At 38.0% G+C, this 12,422-nt stretch overlaps 1 protein-coding gene across 16 annotated transcripts in view; it reads left to right on the forward strand.

Moving 5' to 3' along the window:
* The window catches only part of GPHN (gephyrin), a 321,331-nt gene that overhangs the window by 283,479 nt on the left and 25,430 nt on the right, over positions 1-12,422 (forward strand). For all 16 annotated transcript variants that reach the window (XM_064512456.1, XM_064512463.1, XM_064512461.1 and 13 more), the window contains 4 exons: positions 1,505-1,624; positions 6,243-6,301; positions 6,527-6,680; positions 9,526-9,647. In XM_064512456.1, the coding sequence (XP_064368526.1) occupies positions 1,505-1,624; positions 6,243-6,301; positions 6,527-6,680; positions 9,526-9,647 (455 nt within the window). The remainder of the gene's footprint in view (positions 1-1,504; positions 1,625-6,242; positions 6,302-6,526; positions 6,681-9,525; positions 9,648-12,422) is intronic.

Below are 12,422 nucleotides of genomic sequence, written 5' to 3' on the forward strand. Positions count from 1 at the left end.
AAGGGCCAAGATTAAATCAACTCCAGGCTCAGTTGTCTCTTTGAATACATTGGTCACTGTGATACTGTGGTAAACAAGGTACAAACCATTCCCAGCCTCTCCCTAGTGCCCTTGCCCAGTGAGCAAAGTACCTCAACTTTCGAAATACACACGTTCCAAAGAAACCTTCACATTTCAGAGGTTACTACAGTGCAGAAATGGAATAGAAGACAGGACCAAACAAAGCTAGCTTTGCACAGTTTGAACTCTGGCCACATGTGTAGAATTTGCAGATGTCTAACAGCCTCCTGTCAAAAATAATGGAGCAACTGATCACTGTGCATGAACGTACGATCTTAGTAGTGCTTGGGCAGTGTTTCTTCCAAGTCTGTTGGTTGCTATTAAATACATGCTGACCATAGTACGAGAAGTCCTGGCCCTATTCAAATGCTGCATGTGGAGTATAGCGTTGATCTGCAGGTGAATTATATATGTGGCATGTCCAGGATATGTTGGACTGATCACAGACAGCTGTGCAGACTGTGTTTAGCACATGCGCGCTAGCAACAGTAAACCCCAAACACGTTGGACTTACTTAAGTGCTGCACAGAGCAAGCATTCATGTTCCAGCAATGAAATCCCAAGCATTATACCAGCCTCTTTTAGTTGCATTTTATTAGAAAGGTTTTTCTTTTAATTATTTATTTATCAAATGGTTATGATCAATTTACAATTCTACTCTGGGTTTTGAAAATATATGTTATCATATGTTGCCTGGTGTGAAATTCTAATAAAATCATGTCACTTGTTTTATCATGTTCTGATATTTTTCTGTGCTTTGTACTGTGTCTGCTGAAACTCTGTAATGTACTGTGACTTTACCTGATGGTAGAGCATTATAACTTTTAGGCTTTGCTAAACAGTTCCTCACAAAGATAGCTATTCTGTGTGAACCTTGGTTTATGCTGTTGAGCTGTCTCACAGTACAGGGAAATCTGCTTAAAAATGAAGCAGCTCTTTATGTTACTTTACTTACAAGCTTCTGTTTTTTAATATATAGTGTAGTGCTAGTAAAACAAAACAGAGCAGAAACCCAACCAAACCAAAAGGAAGTTTGAGCCTGGGGACCAGAATATGCTGCATGAAAAATAGTTATGTACATAGATGCAGCACTAGATTTTTGCTCATGTAAGCTTCACCACATCTAAGTGTTTCATGACAGTTCTTTTTCTGAGCCAAGCAAAGTATCAGTGTATTGCTCCTTCTGAAAGCTATTCTTGTGATATGAGTCTACCTAGGGGGAAAATTATGCAGCCACCTAATATGTGACCCAACAAGCAATTGCCCGAGCCTAATTACACCTAATTGCAGCCTAATTATGCCTGTTAATGTCACTAGCAGTACATCAAGAGTCATGGCACACAGAAGAATCTTAATCTTTCAAATTACTTCTGCAATGTTAGAATTATTTGAGATTTTTCTTTTTAAAAGTAAATTAATTTTTGTTCATTTCTTTATTTTTCAGCCAACTCAGACTGTGATGCCTGGTCAGGTAATGCGAGTTACAACAGGTGCTCCAATCCCATGTGGTGCTGATGCAGTGGTGCAAGTGGAAGATACAGAACTCATCAGGGAATCAGATGATGTGAGTCACAAGTTACAACTCATTGTGCTTTCATGTGCAGGAGCATGTGGCTCATGGTGCAGTCCTATAAATATGAAAGATATTTTCCTACAGAAATGTTAATCTCACAAGTTTGAGGATTTTCACATCTGCTCCTAGTGGCAATACTCCCCACTTCTCAGGCTGAGATAGCTCTATCACAGAACTTCCTGTCCTGACCTTGATTTTTTCATCTCAGTTGTTGAATGCCTGCACCAAGCTATTTGGGAGCACGATGGAATGAAAGGGGAATGCTTCCTGGAGGTCCATGACTAGAATCCAATTTGAGAGCCTAGTGTATTCACATTTTAAAATATGGAGTAGTAGCAATCGGACATTTTATTTGCTTCTTTTCTGCTCAGTTCACATTTAATAGCAGAGCAATTTCCTCTTTATGCTTATCGAGGATGGTCCTAAAACTCAGCAAGCTGAGGACCTTTAAAGTTCTCCCAAACTCACCAAGTGAAAAGGGAACAGATTTTCTTAAATAAAAATTGATCCCAGAACGATTGTTTGAAATATTACAGTGCAGCATTACTGTTGATGTAGTTAAAGCTGAGTATGACTTTCTGTAGGAATGTGAACTGTTTTAAGTGCGGCAAAATCCATAGTATGACTTGGATTATTTTGAACTGCGCTGTGAAGATGGTTCTGTATAATCGGGGTTGGTCTCATTTCAGCCTTTAGTAAAGCCTTCTGAAGAATATAATTTTGCCACTACTTGAATTATTTGTGTGTGACCTATGGTCAAACTGACTCTGTTGATCCTAAACGTGATCTTTCCATTTTCAGGTTTTGTTTCAGTTTGTCCGCTACACCTCTGGAGAAATAATACTGGAAAAATCCTTTAGGCTTGTAATTCTAGAACAGCACTTCCCAAAAGGACGTGCCTGGAAAAGTACAGTACATCTGTGCAGCAATACCAGGGCGCTCTCAAAGCACGGGGATTCCAAAGCAACCTGTTGCCATAGCAGTTGAGTGACTGAATGGTGACACACTGTTGTTACAAAGTCTGGCTCTGCACTTTGTGCACTGGGAGGATTTGAGAGAATATATCTTGTACACATATCTTGTCATAAATGTATATGTTTAGAATCAGGGCTTTTACTGTGTAACAAGGGAAGTGGGTGCCCCCCAAATTGTTTTTAAGTCATAACTAACTTTGTCCAATAGCTCCTTTGTGCTCCTTTAGAATGAGAAAATTACTGAATTTAAGACCTCTGAAAACCAGGAAATAGATAAGGTGCATATTCCCCCAGAGTACAATCTTAACTCTGTTTAATTTGAACAGCTTTTCCAGCATACCTGTAAGTCATATTAGCACTCTACCTGTACAGATGCTGGGGAATACTGCAGAAAAATATATGTAGTACATGTAGTACTAACTGTGTACATACATTGTCTTAAGAAAACAAAATGTGTTTTTTGATGAAGCACAGGAGCTGCCTGTAGACAGCTGTATCCCAAACAGTCCATCCTAGACTTTCTAAGCATTGTTCTCTTTTTGCTCGTGTTCAGAGAATTCCTTCCGAATCATTACCTTCACTTACCTCGCTGTGATTTCAGGGCACCATTGTCACATTTGTCATCATCTGGTAGTCTTTAAGGCAAGAAGATGTCTCTCTTATTAACACAACTTCCATTCAGTGTTGGAATGAAGCATGTGTGTGGTCCTGTGTTCGTATCAATCTCTGCTGCTTTTCAAGCTGTTCCACATCAGCACAGCTACATGCTAGCATTGTGAAGGTAGCTGGGGTATAAACAGGTGGATTCTAGCATTCAAACCTGATGAAGACAACAAAAATGAAGGCATGTTCTCATGATCCTTTCTCATACCTCATTACTGTAGATGCATAGATTTTAAAATATGACTAAGTCAGCAATTGTCTAGTTTGGCCTTCTTCCTAACATAGAATTTCCTGAGTCAGTCCTACTTTGAGGTTACTGATATGTATGGATAAATTATACCTTCCTGTCTTGATTTGAAGACTTTAAAAAAGCATCACTACCTTCATTGCTTGCTAAGCATTCCATTATCCTGAACAGTTTTTCTTTGACCATTGCCTACTTCATCATGAAACAACTATCACGCCACAGAGGAATATACATCATAATCTGTTATTTCCTACTGCTTCTCTGGGTGACAGTCTTCCTGGATTCCGCTTTTGATGTGCATGTTCTCCTCTGCATCTGAGAACAGATTATTTTTCTGTGTGCTTAAACTCTGAATTTGTTAGCCTCCATCTGCCTTCCATCCCATCCCTCCAAGTATAGTTAGTATAGTCTAGTTAGCATGTTATTTTCTTCTCCTTTTTCATGCCTGATTGGCCACATATTTCAAGAATGTTTTTGTGTTAAGAACTTCTCCAAGACTGGGATTTAACTGAAATGACATCTCTGACATCTTAAATATGTTCCTCTGAAACTACAGAGAGTGCCTTTCAAAAGGAGCTCCTTGACCTCTAGTTGTGGTAGCAGTACTTGAATATCATGGCAGGGATTCCTCAAATGACTCCAGAAGTCACAGGTCTGAAAGGAATTACATCTATTCAACAGGAAGAATAATTGTCATCAGCTTGCTAATGCACAGCCATTCAGAAACTGATCCTTGCAAGAACACTTCTGTGCCCTTTTTATTGTGAGTTTTTATGTCAACTTGTAGGATAAAGGAAGCCAATATGATCAATCAGAACAAAAATTAGATCCTACGTCAAGACCGAGCATCGGTATATCGATAAAAATGCTGACTGATAACCATCAGAGTAAATCACTCCGCCATAGTTCAGAATATATCAATACAAAGCAAGAATGCTTCCCAACAGACACCAAATGGAAGATGTTGTCAGAGTAATGCTGTATGCCTAAGCCCTGCTTCTAGCCACCCTGAATTGTCTCGTATTCCTAAAACATTCTGGGATATCCACCGATTCCATAAATAACAATCTCTGTACGTTGTCCTGTTGTACACAGTCACACTTTCTACAGTACTTTCCAAAACTCACATTATTAAATTCCTCAAAAGCCTTTTTTTTTTTTTTCCTTTTTCCCTTTATCCAGGGGACCCTAAGTATAATGAATGACCTTTTCTATTCCTTAGAAGTATCACTGGGGCTCCTCCTGCCTCCCTACAAACTTCCCAGCTATCTTTAAATGTTATCAAGGATATGGAAAATTCAAGTCTTCATGACTGGGCTACCTTCCTCAGAGTGTCATAAGAAGTAAAATAATTCTTAGGCTAATTATTGCCTCAGATTTTATTCAGAAGCCTAAAGTGTCCTTTACAGCTTCAGATGGGGATAAGGAGGATAAAAGGACATCCTGGGTACCAGCATAGCCATTTTGGACACTAGCAACCAAAACCAGTCTCTTCTGTTAAACAAGAGGAGCAGGTAGGCAAGAAACAGTATTTGTGCTGGCAGCATATCTTGGAAATAGTATCGTAAACTAAGAAATTAAATTTTTTTCAGAGTTAATGCTGTTTTCATTCTTCATTTCCTGGTTTTCAGCGATTTAATTTTATCCACTTTCACAATTTGTAAAGCATACATCACACTGGTTAACATCAACTTTTGGGCCTTTAGTTTAAAGCACAGAGGCACTTGGTTTGAACTCAGAGAATGAAGTTCCGTTATCACCTTTAAGAAAAGAGACGACAAATCCTTGTGTCTTATCGAACACTGTCTTTCCTACCAAAATAGTATCCCGAAGGACAATGACTGCCCTTTATTTTATGATATTAGTGTCTAATTTATAACTTTGAGGTACTTAGAGTATGAAATACTACATGATAATATAAAACCAAAATCTGCTCCACTCTAAGCAAGTGTAGATCTAGTGCTACCGAGAGGCTGCCACTGTCTCAAAGCAGAGGGTATTTATCATCAACCCATTTGCAGGGCTTATCAATTAAATATTTATGATAAAGATGACATGCCAGTTATTGGCATTGAGCAAATCACCACTGAAATTCAGAAGAAGTGAGCACAAATTAAATATTAAAGTAGTCATCAGACTTTTCAGGCCACTGTCTCCTGTTCACAGTAAATAACATGGTGAATAAACCTCCTTCTGATATGTACAAACCCCTCAAATGGGAGTTCCCACTACAGGAATCTACATGAAAACGTTAAAACAGAGTGTATATCGTCTTACTACCTTTCCATGGTTCTGGTGACATATTCTCTGTCAGACTAATGCTCTTTTCAAATTGCCATCTTTGAAATTGTTCAAGCAGATCAGATTGGCTGAGAGGAAGAGAAGGAATCCTTTTGGTACACCAGGTCACCATACAAACACAGGATATGATATAGGAAAGATACATAAACACAGGAGTCATAAAAAAGAAAGGTAAAACTATTTATTCAGTGCTGGTCCTTCCCTTGTGACCTCATCAAAGAAATAATTCTTACAACTTTCTTCAGTCTTAGCACACATTGCATTACACTCTTGATGCACAATTCAGGAGAGCAGTGCTGATGCTTGAACTATAATGTCGCAGTGTAATGAGTACTGCGAACTGTGTAGACTTCTGAGAAATAAAAGCTGATTAATCTTATTTGAATAACCCAGCTGACCTTACCTGCCCTTCTTGTTTTTACAGGGCACTGAAGAACTAGAGGTTCGAATCCTGGTGCAGGCTCGACCAGGCCAAGATATCAGGTCTGTAAATAGCTTACTTTATAAACAGTTAAATAGATTTGTAAGGAATAGAAAGGCTAGTGATTTTTTATGGTCATTGTTTGACCATAAATAGTACTGACATTTTGACAATCTGACTAATGAACCTCCTCAGATATTCCTCACCTTGAGTCAGACCAATCAAGGAAAGGTACTTTCAATCTCATTCTGTTTTTCTTTCCTTTTTTTCTGTGCTATGGTTTTCAGACCTATAGGACATGACATTAAAAGAGGTGAATGTGTGCTGGCTAAAGGAACCCACATGGGTCCATCTGAGATTGGTCTCTTAGCAACTGTTGGAGTAACAGAAGTAGAAGTTAACAAGTTTCCAGTGGTTGCAGTCATGTCAACAGGGAATGAGGTAAGAAAAATATCTTTGGAATCAAAGTGTGAATTATTCTGTCTTCTGCAGGACAGGAATAGTGTTTTGGACAGTGACTTTAACCCTGTTTCTAGGTAGAATGACATGAGGTATTTTTGTGGGTGATCAGCCCGTAATCAAGTTGTTGTGTTTACTCCTTCACAGGGTCATAGATCCTTGTTCTCTCATGTCTCACGTGTTTTATTTGCCAAAATATTGATAATGTATCCAACTTTGTACTGGCTGTCTTCTCCCTGTCAGCATAAGGCCGGACCTGCGGGGGAGTCAGAGTTGTGATTTACCATTACTGTAAGAGTAATTTCTTTTGAACAGCAGTCCTCCGTAGCTGTTCTGCAATTGGGAGATTATACTGGCACATGCTGTGCTGTAGTACTGTGTGCTTTGCTGGAGTCTTCTGTGCAACTAGTGATCAGTGCCAAGAGAACTTCTCCTGAGATATCAGACCTGATCATGCCTTTACGAAGAGAAGCATCTTATGTTTTGATACTATAAACCCTAATTAGGAAGTTTTAAGATAATTGAACAAAACCAAAATCTTTTACAGAGAAAACAATTTTACTTTTGGGTGGGGGTTATTGGTTGCACATGTTGAAATCTGGACAATCTCCTATTGCTGGAACTCCAGACCAGCATCCTCTTCCTCTAGTCTTAACAACATCAGAAAAAGCAAGTTCCAGATTAGCTTAATTTACTAATTTTACATCTTAAAAAATTTGGGCTGATACTATTGTTCCCCAAAAATTTTAGGGGAAGGCTCTCTTTTCTTTAATCCCCAGTTTGATCGGCTTACATTGATCACCTTCAGGAGTGTTCAAAAAAATACTTACCTGGACATTTCTTCTATGATGCCATAAAAAGGATTTATGGAAAGCACACTGAGTGAAATCTGGACCTACTGATAATACTGGCAAAACTCTTCCTGCCTAAATTTCATGCATTATAACAACAGTGCCATAAAATTAAAAGGAAATGACACATGACTTAAGGATCAGGGAAACAGTGTACATGATTATACATAAAAAAATCCCTGCTCTCTAAACAAAAGCTTGAGAGGAATTTGCCTGTTTAGTAGAAACAGCTCTTTGGAATAAGCTCCATGTGTGACTGGTTGCTACGAAAATATCTTTTTGGGGGGCACGCTGCTTCTATGTACATGGTCCCAATGTGTTGTAAAATCCAAATCTCCATGTTTCGTTTTCTGTTCTGTGCTCCAAAAAATACAGGCAGCATCCATGTCAGGCAGTTGTCTTTTATTCTGAGATCATTTGCAGCTCAGTTTCAACAATACTCAGTTTCAAAATTAGGAATGTGAATTAAAAAAGATTAGGGCAATAATACCAAAGAGAAATTTTAAAACCTGTTTTAACTGCTTGTAGCCAGTACACTTGTATAAGATTTAAAGCATTGGACCAACTGCTATAAAATATATGCTAGGTCTTTAACTGAGATGATACTTTCTCGTCTTTAGTCAATAGAAAATAATTCTTATTGTTGGGATACCTGTGATATGTTAAATATGCCACTTCCCCAAGTATGAAGTTTGCCCTGACATTATGGCTGTTCTTTGAGACAAACGTTTTGAAGACAAAACACGAACATATAACCATAGTTGTATTCTGTCCCACTGAAAACCTTTGATATGTTTAATTTTTAAACCTCTTAATTAAAACAGTCATAAAAATAAAATTACATTCATGTTTGTCTAAGCCATTTCTGCTTGGCACTATCAGCTGCTATCTTTAAAACTTCCACAACCCCATGAAGGTGACATAACCCCTCTGTGACTACTAGGTGCTGTGGGCAGCTGAAGCAAGTCTTGTTGAGACAGAATCTTGTCAGCTTTCATAAAATAGACAGGGTCTGCTCTGCAGGAAATACACCGCTAACTGAAGAAGAAATCTAGAGAGCGACAAGGAATACACATGATGATTTGCTGAGTACTATCTTCCATATAAATGAAGGTTCTTGCATGTTATTAAAAGGCTCTGTACTGATATAGGTGCTCTTTTTTGTATTGTTTGTTAAATCAAGATCCTGCACAGTGGATTTCTTAATCATCCTGTGGAACTCTTCACAGAAATAGAGATGCTACTCAAAATTTAGCCATGCTCCAGGCTTGGTCATTCTTACCTTACTACCTAATATCATCATGGGAATTTTGATAGATACCATATTATTATTTACTTCCTGTCAATATTTGTGTTGTGCTCCTATGTCATATAAAAGAATTCCTAATATATATAAGTTATATGTTTAGATATGCATGTTTTGTAATTTAACTTCAAAAATATAAGGTACATATAAGGCAACTGCCATGGTACTATATTGAGAGGAAGTTTTTCATCCAAAACAGTAATTGATAGAAGAAGCAAGCTTTAGCTTTTGTCTATTAGTCCAGTACAGATTGTTGTATTTAAAATACATCTTTATTAGCAAGTAGATGACAAACTTCAAAATTTCTTTAATGCCTTTACATCTGGTTGGTAACGTCATTGAGGCTCCTGTAAAACTATTGAAGTAGAAGCAATAACTTGGAAACTTAGAGCTTGTGTTTTGATTTATACCAGTTGAGATTAAAGTCTGGTAGCCACAGGGAAAATAAGGTTTTGCATACATGAACCAACAGAAAAAAACTGAGCAACATGTAGTATTTGACTTCATAAACACATTACATGTCTTATTAATTTAAATTCACAAAATAACTTTACACGCGTACTCCATGATAGGTGTCTAAGAATGTCATATCCAGTCTGAAGAATAAAATTTTCACTTCTGTAAAGACACAGTACTCTGAGGAGACTGACCGATATGTCTGGTTTTACAGCTACTGAATCCTGAAGACGACCTCTTACCAGGAAAGATTCGAGACAGTAACCGTTCAACTCTTCTAGCTACAATCCAAGAACATGGCTATCCAACAATCAACTTGGGAATTGTGGGAGATAAGTAAGTACCACATGTTAGTAAGGATGTCACTTCATGTTCATGCAGTGCATGTAATGGCATCTATGGAACAAAATACCAGAGAAACTGCCACTTGCTGCAACTGACACAGTTTTGTGACAGAGCACATTTTGGAGAAAAATTTTACCTTTTTCCTTAGAGAATTAAATAAGTCTGTTCTAATACTAAGAGGAATCATTTGACAAGACTGTTTTTATTGGCAGGTGTTTATCTTGTTTTGCCTTCTGTTTGTTGAAACTAATTGAATTATATTCCTGCAGTGTCATCACAAACACAGTATTTAATACCTGTAAGAACCCTCCTCTGAGGAGACATTTCTACAGGAAAAATACTTTTTTCTGATCCAATAAAGGGAGAAGGAAAGTTTCCCTTAGAGTTTATTTTCCATACTAAAATTAATTTAGAGTATAAATTTTTGTCAGATTCCAAGTCACTGTCTTTTGGGGAAGGCCCCATTGCTGGATATTGCTGACCATTTCCAGAAATATTTCAGAGTATTTAAAAGAATCACTTTTTTTTTCCTTTACTAATGTCTGTTTTGATTGCCACAAAGTAGTACCCTGTAATCAGTCTTTCTCTTTATCTGACAGTGATTGCTTCTTGTTTCCCACTGGTAGTAAAGCCACATCTCCTGTTGAGATCCTCTAAGATAAATGATTGAAGCGTTTAGTCTTTTGTCCTTTGCAAGACTGCAATTCCCGTCATCAGTGGTTTGAGTTTCTCAGCATTACATTTCTCCTCCATTTATTGAGCCCCAAAGTCTTTGAACCAGCTTTCTTGTTTCTCATTTTGGGTATCAGACCAACAGACAGACTTCAAGGAGTTCTTCAAGTTCACCTCCACCTTTCTGAGAAGTAGGGTATTCCTTGTGGCTAGATAAAAGTAAGGCCAGATTAGAAAGAAAAAGAAAGGAAAAGACTCAGTTTTGGCACCCACATTTCACATTGATTGATAGCCTTAAGAAAGTTAGAAAGTTCAGCACCAAGAGTGTCTGTTTGCACATATTAAAGCCCACAGATTTTTGAAGAATTTAGATGTTGTTAGATCATAATTAAAGTAGTCTCACAAGACTTATTTGTCAGAGGTAGACTTGGAACTCTTGAAACTCTTTATCAGTGTTGATGTCAAAATATTTTCCAAACTTTTTAACGCCGTCACTGTCGCATCTGAGAATGCTCCCAAATGTTCCTCCGTGTGGAAAAGACAGGCAGAAAGTCACAGTGATTCTGCCAAAAAAAAGCCACCACATCTGCATGATGCGATTACAGGAATCAAACTGTTTATCCCATGTCCTTCTTGGTAGTCAAAGTTAGAGTGCTTGGGCTAATTCACAGTGTTATGAAGGAATGGTCACACAGGGAGCCATAATGACTCTTCTGTTCAGTAGCAGCATAGTCATCTCTGTAACAGGTACAGATACATGTGAATGCAGAGAGATACATTTCTCAATATTAAGAAGGACCTCATCTTTTTTATTTTAGAAAGCAGCTCTTCTCTTTATGTGGTGTGTTTTAGGCTGGCTGGCATGGAGTGGTCTTCAACAGTAGTTGTAGTGCAATATACACCAATACATATTATCACTAACTTGGAGTCTGCAGGGTTCATGACAGAATTCCCAAGCAGGAGGACAAGGTTAGTGCTAGGAACAGCTCATCAGCTCATTTTAAAACCATTCTTCCCTAATGCAGGATCCAATGCAAAAACATCACTAGCGTGGCAGAAAGGATATGAATGGGCCAATCAGTGCATGGTTTTACAGGATCTGAAATGACTTGAATTATGGCTGCAGGAAATGTAGCTGTATTTGAAGTATTCATATATGGAATGTGACACACAGCAACCACAGTGGTTCTTGTGATCTTAGGGGAAGCAAACCCTTCTGGATGCTCTCATTGCATCCAGGAATCCTTTTTGGTTCTTTGGTCTCGCAGAACTCCATTGATGGAGATTTCATGCAAATGGAATCTAAACACATGAAATTTTTCTTTCCAGGAATGGTATCTAAGTGTTTTGGATCTCTAGCATGTCTTTTATATTGTAAGGTCCTTCAAGGACTTTAAAGCACAAGTAGTGGAGTTCTTAAAGAAAGCTACTGTAGCCAGACATCACATTCTGCGTTTAGATATCTAGGAAAAAAGAGAATAGACAAAAAAAGGTTGTTAATCATGATCAGTTCCTCTGAGTGGTCTCAAGATAAGAGAAGGGTAGGCAGTTTTTTTTTTTTCCAACGAAGTATTGGAGGTGGAACTTTTTGGCACCTACATTACTGAAAGTTGTTGCTACTGTCATCAAAGCACCAAGAAGAAGATACATTAACAATGGATTAATCTAGTGGAAAGATGGTTTCCTTGAACATCTTTCTGGTTGTCCATCTGGCAAAGTAAGAATGTAAAGCTTGCCTGTTCTTTATAGCCTTGTCCTAACCAAATAGGTGTAGTCTCAAATTTGTTGTAAAGTCAGCTCCATCAGACAGAGAGTTTAACTTCAGGTCATCATGCAAAACTATAGCTATTTACTCTGCCTCAGGAAGTTTTCTATAACCTCCTAGCTCCTGAGAGCATAGAGATTCATGAGCACAGTGTGTCTGTGCAGATAATTAATCTCAAAAGCTCTCAGAAATAAACCAGAAACAGTTTTAGTGAGATATAATCAGATCCAAGTGAATTCTTTTACTTTTCTAGCACAAATATGTCTTACAGCATCCTTTTCTACTTGTTGAATGCTGTCTGAAAAACAGACTGCAAATATGTGTATCAG

The sequence above is a fragment of the Dromaius novaehollandiae genome, chromosome 5 (genome assembly GCF_036370855.1).
Source record: "Dromaius novaehollandiae isolate bDroNov1 chromosome 5, bDroNov1.hap1, whole genome shotgun sequence".
Lineage (NCBI taxonomy): Eukaryota > Metazoa > Chordata > Aves > Casuariiformes > Dromaiidae > Dromaius > Dromaius novaehollandiae.